The following is a 20,614-nucleotide window of genomic DNA, read 5'->3' on the forward strand; positions in this document are numbered from 1 at the left end:
CGACGCTGAAAGGCTGATATCGTGTATGATACTTCCAAGCCAGGAAACTAAATGTTTATATTCCATTAGATAATAGTCTCTTTCCACCATAAAACCTTAAAACAAAACTGTGGAAAGAACTTTTCCTTACAGACAACAGAAATGTCATCACCTTTATGAAGAAAACCAGGAGCATACTTGGTATCCAATCTCATAACCTGCAGAACACAGGAAAACTACAAAAAATAAATACGCAGGCACTATGAAATGTATAGTTTTTATTGGACATCAATACTAGTAGCCTACAGCGTGACAGCTGGTGCAACAGTGACATTGAAATAGCATAGAGGACAGTGCAAAACAACAATATTTCATGAGTGGATTGTTGGAAGTGACAGTAAGACACTGGGCGGCTTATGCCAGCTCCTCTTCACCCTCTTCGAACTCCCCTTCCTCCTCAGCTGTGGCATCTTGGTACTGCTGGTACTCAGACACAAGGTCGTTCATGTTGCTCTCAGCCTCTGTGAACTCCATCTCATCCATACCTTCTCCAGTATACCAGTGCAGGAAGGCCTTACGCCTGAACATGGCGGTGAACTGCTCTGAGATGCGCTTGAACAGCTCCTGGATGGCAGTGCTATTGCCAATGAAGGTGGCAGCCATCTTAAGCCCACGAGGTGGGATGTCACAGACAGCGGTCTTCACATTATTGGGGATCCACTCCACAAAGTAACTGCTGTTCTTGTTCTGCACATTCAGCATCTGCTCGTCCACCTCCTTCATGGACATCCTGCCACGAAACACAGCAGCTACCGTGAGGTACCGCCCATGGCGTGGGTCGCACGCTGCCATCATGTTCTTGGCATCGAACATCTGTTGGGTAAGCTCGGGTACAGTGAGGGAGCGATACTGCTGGCTGCCCCTGCTTGTGAGTGGGGCGAAGCCGGGCATGAAGAAGTGCAGGCGAGGGAAGGGCACCATGTTGACGGCCAGTTTGCGCAGGTCAGCGTTCAGCTGTCCGGGGAATCGCAGGCAGGTCGTGACCCCACTCATGGTGGCGGAAACCAGGTGGTTGAGGTCCCCGTAGGTGGGCGTTGTGAGCTTTAGTGTGCGGAAGCAGATGTCATAGAGTGCCTCGTTGTCGATGCAGTAGGTTTCATCTGTGTTCTCAACCAGCTGGTGCACTGAGAGTGTGGCATTGTAGGGCTCCACCACCGTGTCTGAGACCTTGGGTGAGGGCACTACGCTGAACGTGTTCATGATGCGGTCGGGGTACTCCTCCCGGATCTTGCTGATGAGCAGGGTGCCCATGCCGGACCCTGTGCCGCCACCCAGAGAGTGGGTGAGCTGGAAGCCCTGCAGGCAATCACAGCTCTCTGCCTCCTTCCTCACCACATCCAGCACAGAGTCGACCAGCTCTGCCCCCTCAGTGTAGTGTCCCTTGGCCCAGTTGTTCCCGGCACCACTCTGGCCTGTAAATAGGTCATTTTATGGTAAGTAATTATACTGACTGTGTGAACTGTTAATTTTACAAGTACATACATTTATTGCAGAGTCAGGACTCTGAATATTTCTGAGCTGTTACTATGTAGACTAGGAGTGCTTAGAATAGGGTTTTTTTCCTTCTGGAACAAAGGTTACTTAAACTTCTCTGTCAGGCCCCAATTTATGAAACACCTACATTAGAGATGTACAGTCTACTTGTGCCTTTCATAGAAATATTTCAGAATTCTAAAATTTTCAATTTATGACATGTAATTAATTACAATTTGCATTTAGTTTCCTCTGTATTTTTCTTTGTCCATTTTGTTTTACATTTTGTGTATTTGCAAGTTAAATTGTGGGAAGTGCTCTAGATGTTGTTCTGAAAAGCATGTAATGCACTTAAGTGATCTAGTATCCAGAACACAGTATATTCATTAAAATGATACAAACATTTCACAATTTGCCAAAAGGGCAAAAGCTACTATACTTCATATAGCTTTTCTGAAATTAAATAAGCACTTCGAAGAGGCGTCCAAGGATTGCTTGTAGCACAATGGGGTCAGTAGACCATGGTAAAAGTACTAAATCAATTTAAAAATTAGCACATTAACCATTTCCTTTAACGCAATCAAATGCCCAACAATGTCCTGGAAACAAAAGCCTAGGCAGGTGCAAAATTAATATAATTGTCTAAACCTGCTTTACAGCATTAACCCCACTCACTGGAACTGACTTTAATGCGACTCATTCCACATCCTAATCTGGCCAAATAAAGCCTTGGGGAAATCACTTACCAAAGACAAAGTTGTCTGGCCTGAAGATCTGTCCGAAGGGACCGGATCTCACAGAGTCCATGGTGCCAGGCTCCAGATCGACCAGAACTGCACGTGGCACATACTTTCCACCTACCAGGGCATACAAAGCATCAGAAATCATTCATAGTTAATACTTAAGCAGACATTTTTCGAATACATGCATACAGTACATGACAGTGCCTTAAAATAATTCATCAGTAACATCAAAACAGTTTTTTTTTATGGAATAATCGTATCCAATCTAAAAATGCTTATTGAAACTGGTGTAACTGGTCAGTCTTACGTGGAATAATTTCAAGAGCTTTAATTTGAGAAGCTGATATGGGATGAAAAACAGATCAATTTAGCAGACCCATCATTACCAAAGGTAAATTTCCCCACCTGAGGCTTCGTTGTAATACACATTGATCCTGTCCAGCTGGAGATCACTGTCGCCATGGTAACTCCCAGTGGGGTCGATACCATGCTCATCACTGATCACCTCCCAGAACTGAAACGATATGACTGGATAATTAGCATGCTGGTTACATCTAGCTATAAATCTGCAAGTCAAAAGAACAAGCTTGCAAATCATAGAATGTCAAGTAACCACAACCCCTCATTCACAGCCAGACTGGGCATGATGATTCCAGACATAGCTAGTTTCAACATTCCAGACGGAACAATATCCTGCGAAACCGATATCAATGCGCCATCTAGTATCCAAAAAAGGCAACGGTTTAATTAATCCAACCACTAAACACCAATAGGCACACGCAAATAGGTTACGTCAAATTTTTATATTTGAATTAATTACAAAATTCCAATTGACTTAGGTTTTTTATTTTTTATTATTTTTAAAAAAACATTTCTTTCGTAATCTGAATGGGACTACTTTCGCCTACGGCTAATTTAACAATGTCTTCAAGATTTTATATTCATTCATCAACTAATAAAGTATACCTACTTCCAGAATAGTAAACTGGGTAATTATTAATGTCTAGTGTCGCACTGACAAAACCCGAAGGACTATCGTATCACGGGCCCACCAGATAGTGCACCCTTCGCTGGAGAACCAGCGGCATCCAGCCGTATCACAACTCAGCGCGCGATTGTTCCAGCGCGGCCAACACCCTTGGATTTGCAGATCGCGGCGTTTCAACATTTTCACGCACTTTAAGAACTTGATACAAAGACTCGGAACGACGTGGCTGCATGAATGAAGTAAATTACCCTGCGGTGTTATTTCATTTTTTAATGATAATTTAAACACCTAATTTATACTGTCATTAACTACAAAATTGACCTACAAAAACCACACAATACATATATACGCATTTCAATTGGCATCTAAAGCAGAAGAAATAGAACTTTCTGGACATATAACCAGGTCAATGTTTCAATGGATTACGGTCTTCATACGTGTGATTTGAATAAACACGTTCAACAAATGTCATTTTTTAAAGATTTATAAGTACAAACCTTGGCACCAATCTGGTTTCCGCACTGGCCAGCTTGTAAATGAACGATCTCCCTCATTTTTGTTCTTTACTGTGAAAAGCGATCAAATTGTAACGAGATGTATCACCCTTTCACCGCAGCGGTCCCGGGTTTCAACTAGCCTGTAGAGCCACGCTCTTAAAAAAATCCGTTACAATGTATTTCACTAAATCTCCTGACCTCAAGAGGGGTCCCATTGGCCCACAGTTCACTGTGCCCGGTTTATCTTCATTTTAATTGGTATCTGATGCAAGTTCCTCCCCCACATCTACAACAGGGACGATTCATTGGTTGGCGTTTCGGCAAGACCAAATGGAAGGATGTTATTGGTAGAACGTAGTCCACAAGAAATGCCGGGCCTGACATCGATCTTGAAAGTAAATTCGTGGCCAGACACGTTTAATGTTCGGCTATAGGGGCCTACTTACGTTCATTCTGGCCAGCTAGTCAGTGCGGAGATCTGCATAGTCTTGCTTGCTGTAACGATAGTTTGTTGAGCCCATTGTGAATGTACGCTAAATTAGGCTAGCTATCGGTAAACCCATCTCATTCAGTGCTGACATGACATTGCGATGATATCCCTTTAATGTTAAGGTAGCCTAATATTTCGGTCTTATTTTGTCGCTGCGAGGCAACATACACATGGCTTATTAAGAGGAGCTAGTCTTTGACAGTTTTTGGTGTAAGATCACAAATGAGTGATTAGATTGTTCTTAAATTAACAATCTAATAATGCTGGTATAGGCCTAACAATCACTACTGGCTGTTGAAAGCAACGGAGTTTGAGAATGCTTAGAATTTTGAAAAACATTCCAAAAACTACTTCCTGTAGCTATATCCGTCCTCCACCGATTAGGCAACGTTTCGTGAATATAATTGTATGCAGGTAGGCTAGCCTACAAAGGGCAACATGTCTGTCACATTTTTACCCATGACCGTAAGGGACATCTATTTATATATTAACAGCTATAGCCTACTGCAGTTCGTAAGTGCTCGAGTTTCAGTCCCGCATCCCTGCAAAAGGTGCAGCTTTACATGCACTGTAAACTGAGTTATGATCAAGGAAGTCTGAATGGTTCCGCCCACTGTTGCAAGTGTACCATGTTCAAAGATAAAGTGGTACTACAGCCACAAAAATACGATACGGTTGTCTAACCAGGCCCTTACTGCGGCTACTGCAGTTATTCTGTAGTTCAACGGAAGCATAATGCAGTTAAACTGCAACACAAGAGTATACTTAATGAGTAGTGCATATGAAGTGAATGTGATTTGTAACTACAGTAATACTGCAATTGAAAAAAACACGTGTACAATATTGCATAATACTGGAGTAATACGATAATAATTACAATCATTACAACTACAGATGGACTGCAGTTATTTTTTGTAAGGGGAGGTCTAAAAGACACTGAATCGCATGGGAAACTATTAAGGTACCTTGCAGTAAAACGCAGGCTCCTGGCCAATTTTAATATTGTATTTATGAATAGCTGTATTGTATGGCCAATCAGCTTCTTTGTCAACGACTTGGCAATAATAAAAGTGCGTTCAGACGCAAAAAAAAAAAAAATCGCAAAGAATAAACAAAGGAATTAAATGTATGTGGAAATATATTAATGGCATATTGATTTACTTGAAATTCTTTATTCACCTGAGATAATGTCCATGGGTATTTAATTAAGCAGCATAGTATTTGAAACGGGCAGAGAATGAACACTTGGTTGTAAAAATGAGAGAGTCAGTTTCATGCATTTACAAATGGTTGGCTTTAATGTCTTAAAAGCTGATACTGTACTTATTCACACCCATCTTTATGACAATAAGGAACCTCAAGCTGTACTCCATTCAAGATCGGCCAGGCTGAACCCTGCACATCGGTTTCACACCACTTTTGGACATTGTAAAAAATAACAAGTTTCACGGTCACTGCGTCTTAATACAAACTTACCAAAATAATCTTATTTATAGAGAGAAATGCTTAAAAAGATGCATGCATGGTAACCATGCAAGATATGAAAAAAAAGCCACTGAATTTTCCAGTAGTACAGTATCTCCCACGCACGCGCACACACACCTAACTGAGGTTTAGACGAGCATTTCTGTTTGCAGGAATCTGGTCTCTCTCTCTCTCTGCACAGGGGAATGCGAATACAATTCATATCTGTGGCCGTCTTTCTGGAGAAATCCTCTTGTCCGTGCTTGCTGCAGATTCATAGGGCATTTTCCTGATTCAGTCCATGTTTCTCAATGTAACGTCTGGAAAAGATGTGGGGGAAGAACAGTGCTAGTTGAGTACAGTGTTATGGTTTCTTAGTGAGCTGCGGGCAAAATAATGTACCCATCTCTCATCATACATCATCTCAGTGGTCTCAGTGATTTAATGAGCAATTCAATATACAGTCATTGTATTTTAATTGCTTGTATTAAAAAAAAATCATTGGCACGATTGAGTGTGATTGGCACACTAATTCCCTGGAACAGGGTATTCCCGATTTCTGACCCCCCTTCCTTTCCCAGAGTGACCCTTTTTAAACGTTCTAAAACTTGAATAAGTCTGTTCCATACCGTCGTGCATACTCATACAAGGCCTCTTTCCTCTCCTTCAGGGACATGTGTCTGTCAATGGGAGACTTCCCAAAGGTTTTAGCAGCTGGCTGTGTATAAAAACAAAGCAAAATTACTTTGTTAAACGGAGTAGAGTCAGTTCAGAGCATAGTTAACCTGGAGTAAATTAAAAAAAAAAAAAAAATTCTGTGTGCAATGACGGATAGTTTAGATATTACAGAGGTGTCTGATGACGTGTCAGCTTTATAATGGCTGGTATAGGAGCTTTTGGGAGATCACTGTTTTGGGATCTCATAGTTTAAAGCAAAAAAAAAAAAAAAAAAGCTTGAAGCAACTCCAAAGCAGCTTGTACAGCAATATTCAACTATAATCAAACTCACGCAAGTATCCTGGGGATTGTGTAATGGTGACCCATTAAAAACTGCCTTATAGATTTCTCTACATACACTACATGGCCAAAAGTATGTGGACACCTGACATCCAACATCTAATCCAAAATGATGGCATTAATATGGAGTTGGTCCACTCTTTGCCGCTATAACAAGCTCCACTCTTCTAAGAAGGCTTTATACTAATTATTGGAGCACTGCTGCAGGGATTTGCTTCCATTCAGCCAGAAGAGCATTAGTGAGGTTGGGTGATTAGGCCTGGCTTGCAGTTGGCTTTCCAATTGATCCCAAATGTGTTGGATGGGGTTGAAGTCAGGGTACTGTGCAGGCCAGTCAAGTTCTTCCAGGCTGATCTCGACAAAACCATTTCTGTATGGGCCGTGCTGTATGCCTAGGGTCATTGCCATGCTGAAACAGGAAAGGGCCTTCCCCAAACTGGTGGGGCACCATAGAAATGTCTATAATGTGATTGTATGCTGTAGCATTAAGCTTTGCCTTCACCGGATCTAAGGGGCCAAGCCCAAACCATAAAAGACCAAGGGGTGTCCACATACTTTTAGTCATATAGCATATACCATGTCTTTCAAGAGAATACAGCTTTCAGAGTACGTGCCAGTATGTGATTTTGCTGAACTAGAAAATGTATTACACAAAACTTTGATCAGTAACTCATGGTCCTTCTACCTAATGGGAAATGTTACAGCATTGGGAATTTCTTTAATATTTAATATCATCCATCCAGTACAGCAATTAAAAGTGTGAAGTATCATCAGTTTCAGTCAGCTATGGAAACTGATAAGCAAAATACAAAAATGGATTTCTTTCTCAAGGAACTTTAACAGTCATTAGTAAACTACTGCAATGCAAGGTAAACCTCACCACACATTTTGCAGATGAAAAATGTATTACAATTAGTGTTGTCCAAGGAGATGGGATATTTGACAGCTGGTAAAAGGACTGTAGGCCAAGCATACGTGAGTCACCTTTATGATGGAAACAGGTGGGGCAGCAGGGGATTGAGGGCCCCAGGATAATCCTGATGGGTCCCCAGTGGAGGCTTCTTCCAGGGCCTCCTCACTGCACTCCAGCAGGTTGGTGATGGTGGTGTCGACACAATTTGTCCGAACTGCACAAAAATACAAAAACAAAAGAAGGGAATAATTTGAAGGAGCCTCCGTAGCCACCTTCCTCCAATGTTAAAGAAAACACAGTAGGACCCACAGAGCCCAACTGTAAAAAAAAAAAAAAAAAAAAAAAAAAAGCCAAGCACATAGTGAATCACTAAAGCGTGGATTCTGCACATACATCTAGTACTTGGTTTACCCGGAACCTGAGAAGAAACTGACCAAACTACCAAACCATTTACCCCTCTTTCACACATGAGAACTTACAAAACATTCCCTCACCCACTGATTGATATGGACACGTCACTGAAGGCTCAGTTAATGGGCATGGGTCTTAGATCAACACTGCTGTGAATGAGGAAAGCAAGGGGCTGGCTGTTTTTTTGGGTTTATTTTCAGTTGTATTTTAGGTTTAACATGCGATTATTCCGCTACTGAACCGTCCCAAATGACTGGCCTGAAAGTGAACTTTGAGTCACAAACAGGAAGCAGCAGTGAAAAACGGGAAACGACAAACAAATTGTATAGAGATGAAGAAACAAAGCCGTTAATACTCAGGTCCCCGACAGTGACTCTGGATCAGTTCAATGATTTTCTCAAAATGTTTAGAATTCAGCTCAAGGTTAGTCTGTTTCAACCTGACTCCAATGGAGAGCCTGAGCAAGTTTTCAATGTACATAATATTAAATTTAGTGCAGACGACCAATCACAATTACTAATCAAGTACACAGCGCACATTCTAGGGGAGCAGATCCTAGATCAGTTCAAGGATCAGAACTGGAAAAAACTGACAGGAAATGACATACCCAGGTCCCTTGTGATGATGCTGAGTGGGATATCAGGGAGCACCTCCTTCACCTGCCGAGCCATCCCGGCAATTTGGCGGTCCTCTGTCCCAGAACTGGGACCCACTGAACCCACAGGAGAGGTCCGAGGTCTAGCACCAAGATCTGGCAACCCAAGCCCACAATTAAACTCTGTCCAACAACTCTGGTAACATTTTTGTCAATGCTGGATCCAACGAAAAATGCACCTGATTAATTTAATTCAGTGATTTATCATGTATATTTCCCGAAATGGATAAAATTCCAAATGTGAGATTTAAAAAATGTAACTTTATTAAAGCATTTTCTTGGGTTGGTGGTTATAACTAACGGGTATCCTGGGAGAAAATTTTCTGAGAAAAACTAAGTTATGTTCATATTATTACTGACCACATATTCCCATTTGAATCATGACAACACTAAGTCCAAAGGAAAAGTGCACAAAGAGTGACAAATGTATCAGTTATGTGTATGTGTAACTACACAGATTTACTAATGCAACCGATTGAAACGGCGATAGATTCAGCTTAAGACTATGTTGGATGTATAAAATACTCATAGCCCCCCTCATTGATCCTCAACTTGGTGTAACTAAGCTGATGGTTTTTCTTCGCCACTTACTCGAGTTTGCTGCCCGAGGCATGACATGTCTTTTCCTTTTGATGTGTTCAGCTTTGTCTGCTTTGGTAAACTGTGTAGACACCACACCCAGCTCAATAGCCAGGAGCTGAAAACAAAGATATAGAGGGGAAAAAATAAAGAAAGACCACAAACCTTTTACATTTCTATAGAGTTCAAAATATAGAGCACAACAGGTGTAAACATGGTCTTCAGATGACGATAGCAAAGGGAAATTGTACAGCTATCACACTCTTGTTAAGTTAGCTATTTAAGGGTATAACCAGGAAGCCCCCTCCGCCCCAGGCACAAAGGCAGAAATGCTGCCGGAATATTCAACAAGGACATACCTCCTGAACTCTATCGGCAAACTCTTCTGGCGACTCTGGTCGAGACACTGTAGGAAGCCATCTGCAGAGTGGTAGGACAGGGATTGAGAGAGAAAGAGGGAGAGAGAGAAGACCCTTCACCAAACGTACCATCCCCTCCACTGTCTCCCTCAATTGGCACAACAACACTACAGTATTCTCTCAACTGTCCACACTGGAACAAATGCAGGAAAAACTATGGTGTGTGCGTGTGCAGCTAAACCAGAGCACTTCCAGTTCAGACCGCTAACTGGGAGTTGGAGTTAACTGGTACCAACACTTCCTGGACATATTGATGATTAGAGGCCAGTAAGCGCTCTGCAATCTGACTGCTATGCTGCCTTGCATTTCAGCTTTGCTGTTCAATTTGACCTTTTAGAAGCTGCACAAAAAGAGCACAGCTGAAATTTCACCATGGGAGAAACAGATTACCAACTTCTAGACGGCTATAAATTACTAGCCTGATTTTTCTTTACAAATATGGGACTGGTCAGCCAATCAGCCAGGCAATTGTTTTAGGATAAAGCTGAAATCCATAAATTAATAAAGAATAACTTAAAACAAGAGGTTTAAATGTACAATGAAGTGATTAGAGCCCAGAGAGAAGTCTTTAGTCGGTCTGCGCTTGATGTGTCCAACCAGACATTTTCTCTAGGTTTAATTTTCTAGCACTTAAATTGTTCCAGGGAACAATGACACAAACTTGTGTCATACAAGTTGAAAACAACATGGTGACCTACTGACATATTAACAGTGTACCTTTGGTGCAATTTAAGGGACATTATAAATAATGAGAACTGTCACCAGGAAAAAAAGCCATGTATTAAAAACATTGATTGCCTTTCCAAAATGTGCTAAGGACAACTTTTTTTTGGCTGTGTCACATGTTGGAAAATGTTCACTTCCAAACAGTTTAATGAGTGACTGAGCTGATAGGATTCCTGTTTCATTCCATAAGAAAATAGACGTGAAATGTAGGAGAATGAGGGAAGTCACCACATTAGAAAGTCATACATAAAGCAAACTACAGTGCCGTAAAAAAGTATTTGCCCTCATCCTGACTTCCTTTATTACTGCATATATGTCACACTGAATAGTTTTAGATCTTTAGACAAAATGTAATATCAGATAGAGGTTAACCTAAATAAACATAACAAATTTTGAAAATTATAATTTAATTTATTTAATGAATAAAGTAATTAAACACCCATATGCCCCTGCGTGAAAAATGCATTGCCCACCTTTGTACAAAATCAACCAATTAAACTAATTTAATTAAAAAGTAGATTCAGCCGATTGCAGTTGAATCTAAATCTCCCTCACATTGAACCTTACCATCAGAGCAAAGTAATCAGCACAAAGTTTCTACAAGCACACTAAGCCTCAATGAAAGTATGAGGAAAAAACATTTTGAAATCTATATAAATATCAGTGCGGAAAGGGCTACAATGCAATTTCTAAGGCTCTCGGGCTCCCCGAACCACAAAGAGCCATTATCTCCAAATGGAGAACACTTGGAACAGTGGTGAATCTTACCAGGAGTGGCCAGCTAGCCAAAATGTCTCTAACGGCACAGCAACAACTCATCCAGGAAGTCACAAAATATCCCACAACATCATCCAAAGAAGTGCATGCCTCTCTAGCGTCAGCGTAAGTTAAAAGTGGAACTTTTTGGATGACAGTGGTCCCATTTTGTCTGGTGTTAAGCAAATACAGCATTTCACAGTATGAACTTCATACCACCAGTCAAATATGGTGGTGGTAGTGTGATGGTGTGGGGATGCTTTGCTGTCACAGGACCGGGAAGACTTGCTATTATTGAAAGAACCATGGATTTTGATCTGTACCAGAACATTCTTAAGAAGAATGTTGAGTCATCTGTCTGTGAGCTGAAGCATAATTGGGTTACGCAGCAAATCAATGATCCAAAACACTAAAAGCAAGTCCACACTCAAATGGGTGAAAAGAAAAAAAAAGAAAAAATTAATGAAATTTCAGTGGCCTAGTCAAAGTCCTGACTTGAACCCAATACAGATGATGTGGCAGGACCTGGAACAGTTCATGTTTAAAAACCTACCAATTTGCCTGAATTAAAGCAGTTCTGCCAAGAGTGGGTAAAAAGTTTATCCACCGCGATTTTTTGCAGTTATTGCTGCTAAAGGTGGTACAATCAGTTTGTAAGCTTCAGGAGGCAATTACTTGTTCACATGAGTGATACGATTGTTTGATAACTTTTTCATTAAATAAATGAAATAAATTTAAAAATGTGTTTTGTGTTTACTCAGGTAACTTTTGATCTGAAACCCTCAGTGCACCAATATGCAATAATAGAGGAAATCAAGAAGGAATCAGGAATACTTTTTCATAGCTGTACTTCAGAGGTGGAAATTATAATAGGTTTCTTCATCAATCCCCCCCTTTTTAACATTTCCTTCCAACCCAATTCCCAACAAGAGGCAGTAATAGCTAGTACCTTACTTGGTACACTGTAAACGGCACGAACAGGGTCCATAACAGTTCTGCCACCCAAGATGATTCGACTGTATTCTGCAGGAGGGAAAGACGGTTCAGACAATGTTAGAATGTCAGAAATAAAGCTAAATCTCAAACATTCTCACTAGAAGGTCTTTGGGTTTATTAAAACATCTCAGCGTGCTCATTTTCAGACCTTTGAGAAGCTGAATGCAGTATTTCTGATTTTAAAAATAAAACTACTAGTTTTACTAGTCCTGCTCCACACACACACACACACACACACGTATTCAACACCTGTGAGCCTATGGAATTTGTATAGAATCTGAAATACGACATTCTATATTTTTTTCTTCTTTTTTTTTTTACATAGTTTTTTCAACGATTCAAAACTACCTCAAGGACAAGTCTTTATTTGTCTGGTCAAATTACCAACAACAGCGCACAGCATGCAGCACCCACCCAAAAATTGCAGAAGAACAACTTAAAATTTAATGAGTGAGAACATGCACAATGTAGCCACTGTACAAGTGTAAAAACAAAAACCTGTACAAACTTAACGCATCTGCTGAACGGCAAAGCCACCGTGTTGCAAAGTTAAATATTACCACGGCGAGAAGCGGCCGCTTCACAAACAAGGCCACAGGCTGTACAGATTCGGTCAGGGAGAAGGCCCAGGTGCTGTGGGGACAAGAGAGAACAGGAACAACGTTCATTAGATATTCAGAAGCTTATATGAGCTCTACCTAGGCTCTACTTTGCGCTTTAATTATCTGAGCTGATTGCCTTAGTAAATGATAAGATATAGGCCCACTTTAAACACACACAGGCACACTTGCATATACACACACAAACACATATAAGTAGTGTAATAGCCCTGTATTGATACCAACAAGATTTTTCCCTGGTGCTGGTATGGACTGTCAGCGTTCAAAACCTGTTTTAATTCTGTCAAAAGGTCACATTCCCAAATCTGAGGCTGTGTACATTACAACAGGCTGTACTACAAGGATAGCAAACGCACAATGAAGGAAAATAAAAATGGTGTTAATATGCGTGATGTGAGCTCAATGAACCCAGTATGAATTCATATACAGCAAGTCCATTATTTTCTAAATGATCACCAAAATATTTCAATGGACTATTGAAGCCCCTAAATTGTTTCTTGATGTTCTTTTTCTCGTCTGTATGATTTTCAAGAATGGAAACGATGATCATCTGAAATAGGAAAATGGAAGACCAGCACAGCTATCCACAACAAAACATGTATTTAAGTTGGCCAATAATAGTCTGAGCATGGTAGATCCACCACAGTCTCATGAATATGAAATGTACAAAGGGATGGACGTTCCACAGTATGGCCACAGTAGGATCTGCATGATCTGAGCTCCACATGTCAGACTTCTGCACTCAGGGCTGTTAAACAAAGACATTACCTGGACTGTGAAAGACACCCACAGGGGTGGCCGTGGTCATTCCTAGTAGTCTGAATATATTTACGTGCCTGTGGCTGTTGGTAGTTAAGTTACCTCAATATATGAGGAGGTGGGCATCATTACAGTCGGTTACACCACTTTACAATCAAGCACCTTCTCAGCCTCCAGAAAAACTGTGCAAGGGGGCATTTGATTTTCGGTTTAATAGTTTGGCTCACACTGAACACAGCCCAGAATTACAGAAGATGGGTGAGGTGGCAGGTAGTTATCTGAATTTGAGGGAGTCATCTCGACTGTTGGCGGTTACCTGAATTTGAGGAGGCCGACACGGCCGTTGGTAGTGTCCTCCTCAGGGAAGAGTAGAAGGGGTGGAACACCAGGGGTGGAACAGTACCTCTGCAAGGCTTCTACCAGCTCTGCCCGTCCTGTCACAGCTGCCATCTCCATGTACCCCCGTGCCCAGCACTCAAAGCCCCGCAAGCCTTCAAGCATGGGCTGGAGATGAGAAACCAAAACAAGAGGACTCCTTAGCCACAGCAATCATTTCCTCTATGCTATCATACCCATAGTTAAGTGTTGATACAATGTCTATCTGAAATGTGGACAACGCCATGCTTGCAATAGGTTCAAGGTTACGGCGGTGCTTCTCAAAATCTTTAATAACCTGCAATAAGACTAAAACTGGTCCACTCCTCAAAAACGTTCATAGCCTGTAACACACTAATCTGATCCTAACATCATAGCAATGAATAGGATTATTGATCATAAAACTGACAAAGTTTCCAATAATGCCCCACCAAACCCAAACTCACAGTGTTACAGGAAGTCAGGAGGTTGAGAATGTTGTGGTCGAACCGTGTGACATGGTTGCAGATGTAGAGTTTGACATTTCCATCCCGTAACCGGGGGTCATTCTGTTTGACGTACATACCCAGCATGGAACACATGATTCGCACGATGAATCTAAAACAAAACCAGATGAAAACTTGAGACCCCAAAATATAAAGTCCAGAAACATACATAATTACATACATATAAGGTTTTCTGAATTTACGCAGTACAACTTTAGATTTCAAAGTTTAAAAAAAACAGATAGCAGCTGCACGCACATGGTTTAATTGAGGAACACTGGAAAGCACTTCGCATTAATGGATTACATATTTTACTGTAATGTAATGATGAACACCCATCAAAAAGTAAAAGGGAAAAGAGCAGGGAAAGGTGGCTAGATTTCTTTTGAGCTATGATTTAACAGAATCATCAGACAGCGCAAATATTCCACTTGCAAAAGTTAATACACCTACAATTAGGGCCAGTTTTAGTTGTTCATGCAGGAAAATATGGCATATGGAACAACTGAGACACGCATTCACACTGTCAGGTGACTCTTTATGATAAAACCACCTTCTGAGCCATGTAAAACCAGAAGGGAAATTGAGTATTCTCCTGCATTCAAAATATGTCTGGCTATATTCAGGTTTGTATGAATGGATATTACACCCAGTACAATTGCACTGAAGGTGCAAAGAACAATGTTTTAAGACATGGGTTTTGATATAGGGATCTCTCTTGCAGTGTGCAAAATGGCAATCACCTTGCTGACCACCTGGTTGTCAGAGTTTACAATACCTATTAAAAAAACTAGCTTCTGGAACAACAATTTCATCACACAGACAGAACAACAGGTGCTCAATATATGTAAAACATTCAGTCAAGTAAACAAAAAAATGTTGATGTTCTTAGTGGAGCTTTTATTTTTTCCCAGTCTAATACACTAGTCAGACACAGGGCAAGTGTGAAAGGACAAACGGTCTGTCCGTCTTCTCATACACTTGAATAAGTGTTGATTGGATGATAACCAAAATGTCTGATACAGCAAACTGAATGACTGCTTTAAATCGATGATACCAATGTCTTGGTGACAGACTGAAATACATTTTATACAACTATGGAGGGTGATGACATTTTTTTTTTTTTTTTTTTACAATCTGTACACATTGACGTCAATGAACGTGGAAACTTGGTTGCAATTTGCATTGATCAAATATGTAAAACGGGGAGGTACGGGCACCAGCTAATAAGCAATAATATGTCCAGTGTTAATTCAGCTCAGAGTCTCATGAGTCCAACAGTGACCATATGTACTCTGTAAGAGTTGATATTTTAACACTTAAGTGTGGCTAGAAAAACAAGTTGTCACAGAATTTCCATATCGTGTACCGCTTGAAAAAAAAAACAAGATTTTCTCCAGGGCCTAATCATGAAGAGCACTGCAGTGAACAACACTATTTTGTAGATCTAAAGCTAAATTCAGAACTTTCTTTCAGGAAACGATGCCTGAATGACCAGTCATTCAGCCATGACTAGAACTTGAAATGGAAACGCTGCATTCTCCAAATAATCCATTTGAGTTACTCAAGTCTCCTCACGTAAAACTAAGACAAAGATTACGTTTCTCAGTCACCCTAGGGAAATTAATCAATACTAGAGCGTATTTGTAGAGATGTATAGTGCATTCGCTCTCAACTAAAATAAAATGGAGAATGTTATACATGTCATGGCGAGGCACAGAGCATTTTAATCAACAGCCTGGTATGTTGAATTTCATCTGCCTTCATCAACTGAATTGGCTAACAGGCACCGCAATTACTCAATTCCCTACAAGGGAGTGCCTTTCTGTCACTGTGCAATGTGGAGGGGAATCACCTAGGGCCTAAATGGTATTCAGAGTTTACCCTTGGGTTCTTCAGCCACGTGGGCTGCCTTGACTGAAGCAAGACCTGCCTCTGCAACAGATCTAGGGGATTTTCAGACAGGTCACATTGGTCCTGAGTTTGTCCCAGAACGTAGTTTATTTCCCTGTCACAGTTCATTCTGCCAAGTGTGAAAGCACAATCACCCTGGATTCCAAAACCTTAAACCAGGACTAAATCCACTTGGAGATAGTAGTATTGGCTCGACCGTTATCAAAACGTGTCATGGATCAGTATGAAAACAATTGCTCAGGAAACAAAGAATTCCAGAATTTTTGATTCCAAACTGAAATGGGCTGGAGTTATCCTAATAAGTGTATCAATGTTAAACGAAAAAGAAGAACCTTCAAAATGGGACAGGGTTCAGAACTGATCTCCAAACGTGACCAATCTCTGAACACCATTCATTTAACAGGGTTTTGGACTTAAACCCTTGGGTCCAAGCCAACAAATCTCAGCTGTCTCAGCAGTGCTCCCTCCACAACAGGCTTGTATTTAACCATCCGTTTTGTGGGACGGACTGAATTTTCTTGTCCAAGATCTTGTCTGTTTCTGTATACACCCAGCTGAACAGAATAGGAATGTCAAATATAAGCTATGTCCTGTAGGTTGTCTTGGATAAAGCATCTGCTGTGTAAAAAAAGGTAACAAAAAGAGTGGCAGTATTCGCACTGGTCACAAGCTAGTCTGAGCCAATTTCTCCCGGATTCCAAATAAACAACAGAGGCCAATGCGTGAGCTATAAGGGATAAAGAGTACCTGAAAAACTACAATGGAAGCCCAAGGATATTCTCTATATTTGCACTGAGAGCACATTACTTAATACCTGCACAGCTGCTGCCTTAAGAAAAAAAGAAAAGAAAAAAGAAAAAAAAAAAAAAAACACGTACACATACATGTTCAAGGGTTTATTTTCAAACAAGCCAGTGTGCTTTTCATACTGTGCAGCAGAAGCACAAAGGAAGAAGCACTTAAAAGCACTGTGCCTTATAATAAATGCAAGAGGCCACTAGGTATGGAGTATGAAGAGCATAACTGATGCTGATAAAGGGAAACACAGGCCATTTGGCAATCATTAACACTGAGACCTAGCATTGCAAATGCCCTGCTGAGGCAAATTTACTGAGGACGATGACACTTGATCATGAATAGAATTCCCCATATCACATTTTATAAGTAGACTGTTCTTTGTGTACCTGTGTGCCCAAAACTTTGCACTGCAGCGGTAACACAATGCAGAACGTACTGCCCATGCTCTACATTTCTGAACAGTCGGATGTCAAATCTTATGCCAACTCTTCAGCCTCACAAGCACTCAATATCTATTATGCATTACGTCACGTATATTATGTATTTTATTATGATCATATTTCTGGGGGGCTGGCTGCGAACCAGAGACGCCATCAGTTTGTAGTTTGATGTTGTTTGTGCTACATGTTGGTAAAGTATTGTGTGTAAAATGAAGATTGCGGTTGGATGTATTGTCTTCGTTTGAATTTATTTCATTTGTGTTTTAAAAAAAAGTTTTTATATTTAATTGTATTCAGATGTATTTCTTTGTAATGTCTTTTGTAGTACCATGCTTGTCTCTTGTGATTATATATTATATGGAACTGTTGGCACTACGACACAAGACAACTTGCTGAGTAATCAGACAAAGTATTGTATCGTATGTTATTATAGTACATTACTCTCAACACGAGTACAACACAACACATATAGAACAAAACAACATTAAGGCTCTAGGCTGGAACAAGTCTGCTTACATTTAGTGCTTTATTAATATTGCACTTAGACTCACTGGTATGGGAATGTTTTTAGCCAGGTCTGGTACTGTTTCTTATCTGTTGGATTCACTTATGTTATCTTTCATTGTAAGTCATTTTGGATTATACCACCTGCTAAATGAAAACAATGTAATGTTGATATGACAGTTCCACAACTGTATCAGATGATCAGAGCAAAGCTTCTAAATGAACTCTAAGCATGTTTTTACTGATCTAAGTTTGTAGGCCGGAAACCACACTTTTAATAGACAAGGTTGCAGAACCAGTTGTTGCATGTGATCATTAATAGTCAACACATATATGCCAATAAAAGACCCAAGTTACAGTAATAAATGAACTGAGATGCCCCTATCAGATGAGATATTTGCTTTAGAACACAACATTACCGTACTACCATTCACCAATACCATTGCCGGGATTGAAATAGCCCTTTTGCAATCAACGTCACTTAAATGGCATGAGACGTCAAGTGACATGAAACTAATATCAACTAGCATTAGACAGCGCTAGTATCACAACACTGTCACTGCGTTGGCATGTGCAGATTCGCATTTCACTTGGCGCTCAACAAGTTCCGTGGGGGGAACCTACATTATACATGTCTATCGTGTGGGTTTTTCTGTCATGTCTACGCTTGTGCCATTGAGATCATTTCAGATGCACCAGCATGAGCGCAGCGTCCCTTACCTTCTTATTAAACTGTCTGGAAGGGCGCAGCTCACTAAAAACACGTGTACGCCGATAAAAATTCTCAACAACATCAAAGCCAGGCCAACAGGGGCGTACAACAGCAGTAGTACCAGGAGGAGTCCTTCATTTGGAAACCTGTAAATTGAAAGCAAAGGTTTCTGCATATACCACAACCATAACGATTTTTTCTTATTTCGTAAACACAGGTCGTTAGTTCAGTAAAGATCATTCCATCAGACTAGGCAACAAAATCTTTGTTGCAAACTAGCTAACGTTAATAACGATAACATTAATTACGTGGTGGATTTCAATGAAATGTATTCCCTAGCCAATTAACGTTAACGTTAACGACGTTCGATACCTTGTTGATTAGCTAGCAATATCGTTAATGTCCGTGAATTTACCTGCTTTTTAAGCCTAATTTACGCTCGCTGTCGTTAACGTTAGGCGTTAAGTTAGCTAACGTAAGCTAATGTCACGAACGTACTATTCGCATTTTGTACAAGGTATTAACTGCCCTACCATTAGCCTTAAAGTACAATGTAAAGACCAACGTTTAGAAAATAACAACCATGAGTGAGATAGTACTGTGCGGTAGTCTATAAGGCCATGTTTAACAACACAGACGAGTAACAAGTCACCTCTATCAATAGACAGTCGCTAAGTAGCTAACGTAAAACGTATTAGTCGGCTAAGTAGCTAGCTAGGTATCTAGCTAAGTGAAAGAAAGCTCGGCTTATTTTGGAAACAGAAGGAATGTGTCGTATTTACCTCTGGAAGTCAAAAAGGTGCTCTATTCCTCGCGTTTCCATAATTTGTATTTCAGATTAATTCGGAGGTTGTAGACTGATTTCCAGCATGCTATTTTTATATTTTTGTTAACCTGTTACTAGCTTCTACACAAGTCTCCATACCCACTGCACTTCGACCGCCATCTTGAACAATCGTATCAGCCTGTCATTGGTTGAAAACGAGGACCTTCATTCTGTATTTGATAGCTTGCGTGTCGTGTACGTGACTGACATCTACCGCTTGGAGGACACAGCGCGTTTAAAACGGGAAAAATGTATGTAAAATCTTTGGTCTTGGAGAAATTGCACCTGGCATATTGGGCAGTCAACCCGGGGCTCAATATGCGACCGCTACCACGCGCAGATCGCATCATTTTATTTATTTATTTATTTATTTATTTATTTATTTATTTATATAAGACACTTCATGAAAAGTGCACAATTTGCAAAAAATAAACAATTAACATAACAAAATATGCTACAACGTAAGCATTCCGCTAACCCTCGTACAATGAAGCGTGCTGCATGTAAAGAGAAAACCACGGCTCATTTTAACCACAGAGAATCTTTCATGATTGCACGTATCTATTTGATTTTTTTTTTTTTAATATTAATTTTAATATAAAGACAAAAAAGTTTAGTTGTGTGAAATGGTTATGATACCAAATTCCTTTAGATCTATTTGAGAACTGAGAATCTTATTTCAAATCTCCCCTTCCTATTGTAAAAGTGAAAGATGTTGTTAAGCAACTCAGTGCCTATATCTTCGTTCAATCTATATCCTTAAAACATTCCACAAGGATTTATATGAATAGTATTGATACGACATTTACAAGGTTGTAAATTATATACTACTGTCATCAGACTGCAACTCTAGCTATACTAGTGTGTCTTGACCTAAATGCAGCTTTTGACACTTTGACCATTATATCCTATTGGACATATTCCATAGCTGTATTGGACTTTGTGGACAGACAATCTTTGTTTAAACCATGCTTATGAAGTAGGACTAAATTGTTTTAACTATATCCAAAATGTA

General features: G+C 40.3%; 2 protein-coding genes across 3 annotated transcripts; both read right to left on the minus strand.

Annotated features, from left to right (window-relative positions):
- Window positions 1–242: 242 nt before the first annotated feature.
- On the minus strand, window positions 243–3,908 carry LOC135259627 (tubulin beta-4 chain-like). The gene is made up of 4 exons (XM_064344195.1): window positions 3,741–3,908; window positions 2,661–2,769; window positions 2,259–2,369; window positions 243–1,451 (listed from the first exon to the last, which is right to left on the minus strand). The coding sequence occupies exons 1-4, from the start codon at window positions 3,795–3,797 to the stop codon at window positions 394–396; spliced, it is 1,335 nt and encodes a 444-aa protein (XP_064200265.1). The 5' UTR covers window positions 3,798–3,908; the 3' UTR covers window positions 243–393.
- A 1,592-nt stretch (window positions 3,909–5,500) lies between these two features.
- aup1 (AUP1 lipid droplet regulating VLDL assembly factor) lies at window positions 5,501–19,750 on the minus strand. 2 transcript variants are annotated; one of them, XM_064344196.1, is made up of 12 exons: window positions 19,556–19,750; window positions 18,782–18,919; window positions 14,367–14,517; window positions 13,862–14,049; window positions 12,680–12,799; window positions 12,125–12,193; window positions 9,629–9,689; window positions 9,282–9,387; window positions 8,643–8,786; window positions 7,696–7,838; window positions 6,324–6,412; window positions 5,501–6,014 (listed from the first exon to the last, which is right to left on the minus strand). In XM_064344196.1, exons 1-12 carry the CDS (start codon window positions 19,594–19,596, stop codon window positions 5,969–5,971), a joined length of 1,296 nt encoding a protein of 431 aa, XP_064200266.1. In that variant the 5' UTR covers window positions 19,597–19,750; the 3' UTR covers window positions 5,501–5,968. The 2 variants fall into 2 exon arrangements, with proteins under 2 accessions (XP_064200266.1, XP_064200267.1); XM_064344197.1 differs by having other exon boundaries at window positions 12,120–12,193; window positions 12,727–12,799; window positions 19,556–19,749.
- Between the last annotated feature and the right edge of the window lie 864 nt (window positions 19,751–20,614).

Source organism: Anguilla rostrata, chromosome 7, assembly GCF_018555375.3.
Source record: "Anguilla rostrata isolate EN2019 chromosome 7, ASM1855537v3, whole genome shotgun sequence".
In the NCBI taxonomy this organism is placed as follows: Eukaryota; Metazoa; Chordata; class Actinopteri; order Anguilliformes; family Anguillidae; genus Anguilla; species Anguilla rostrata.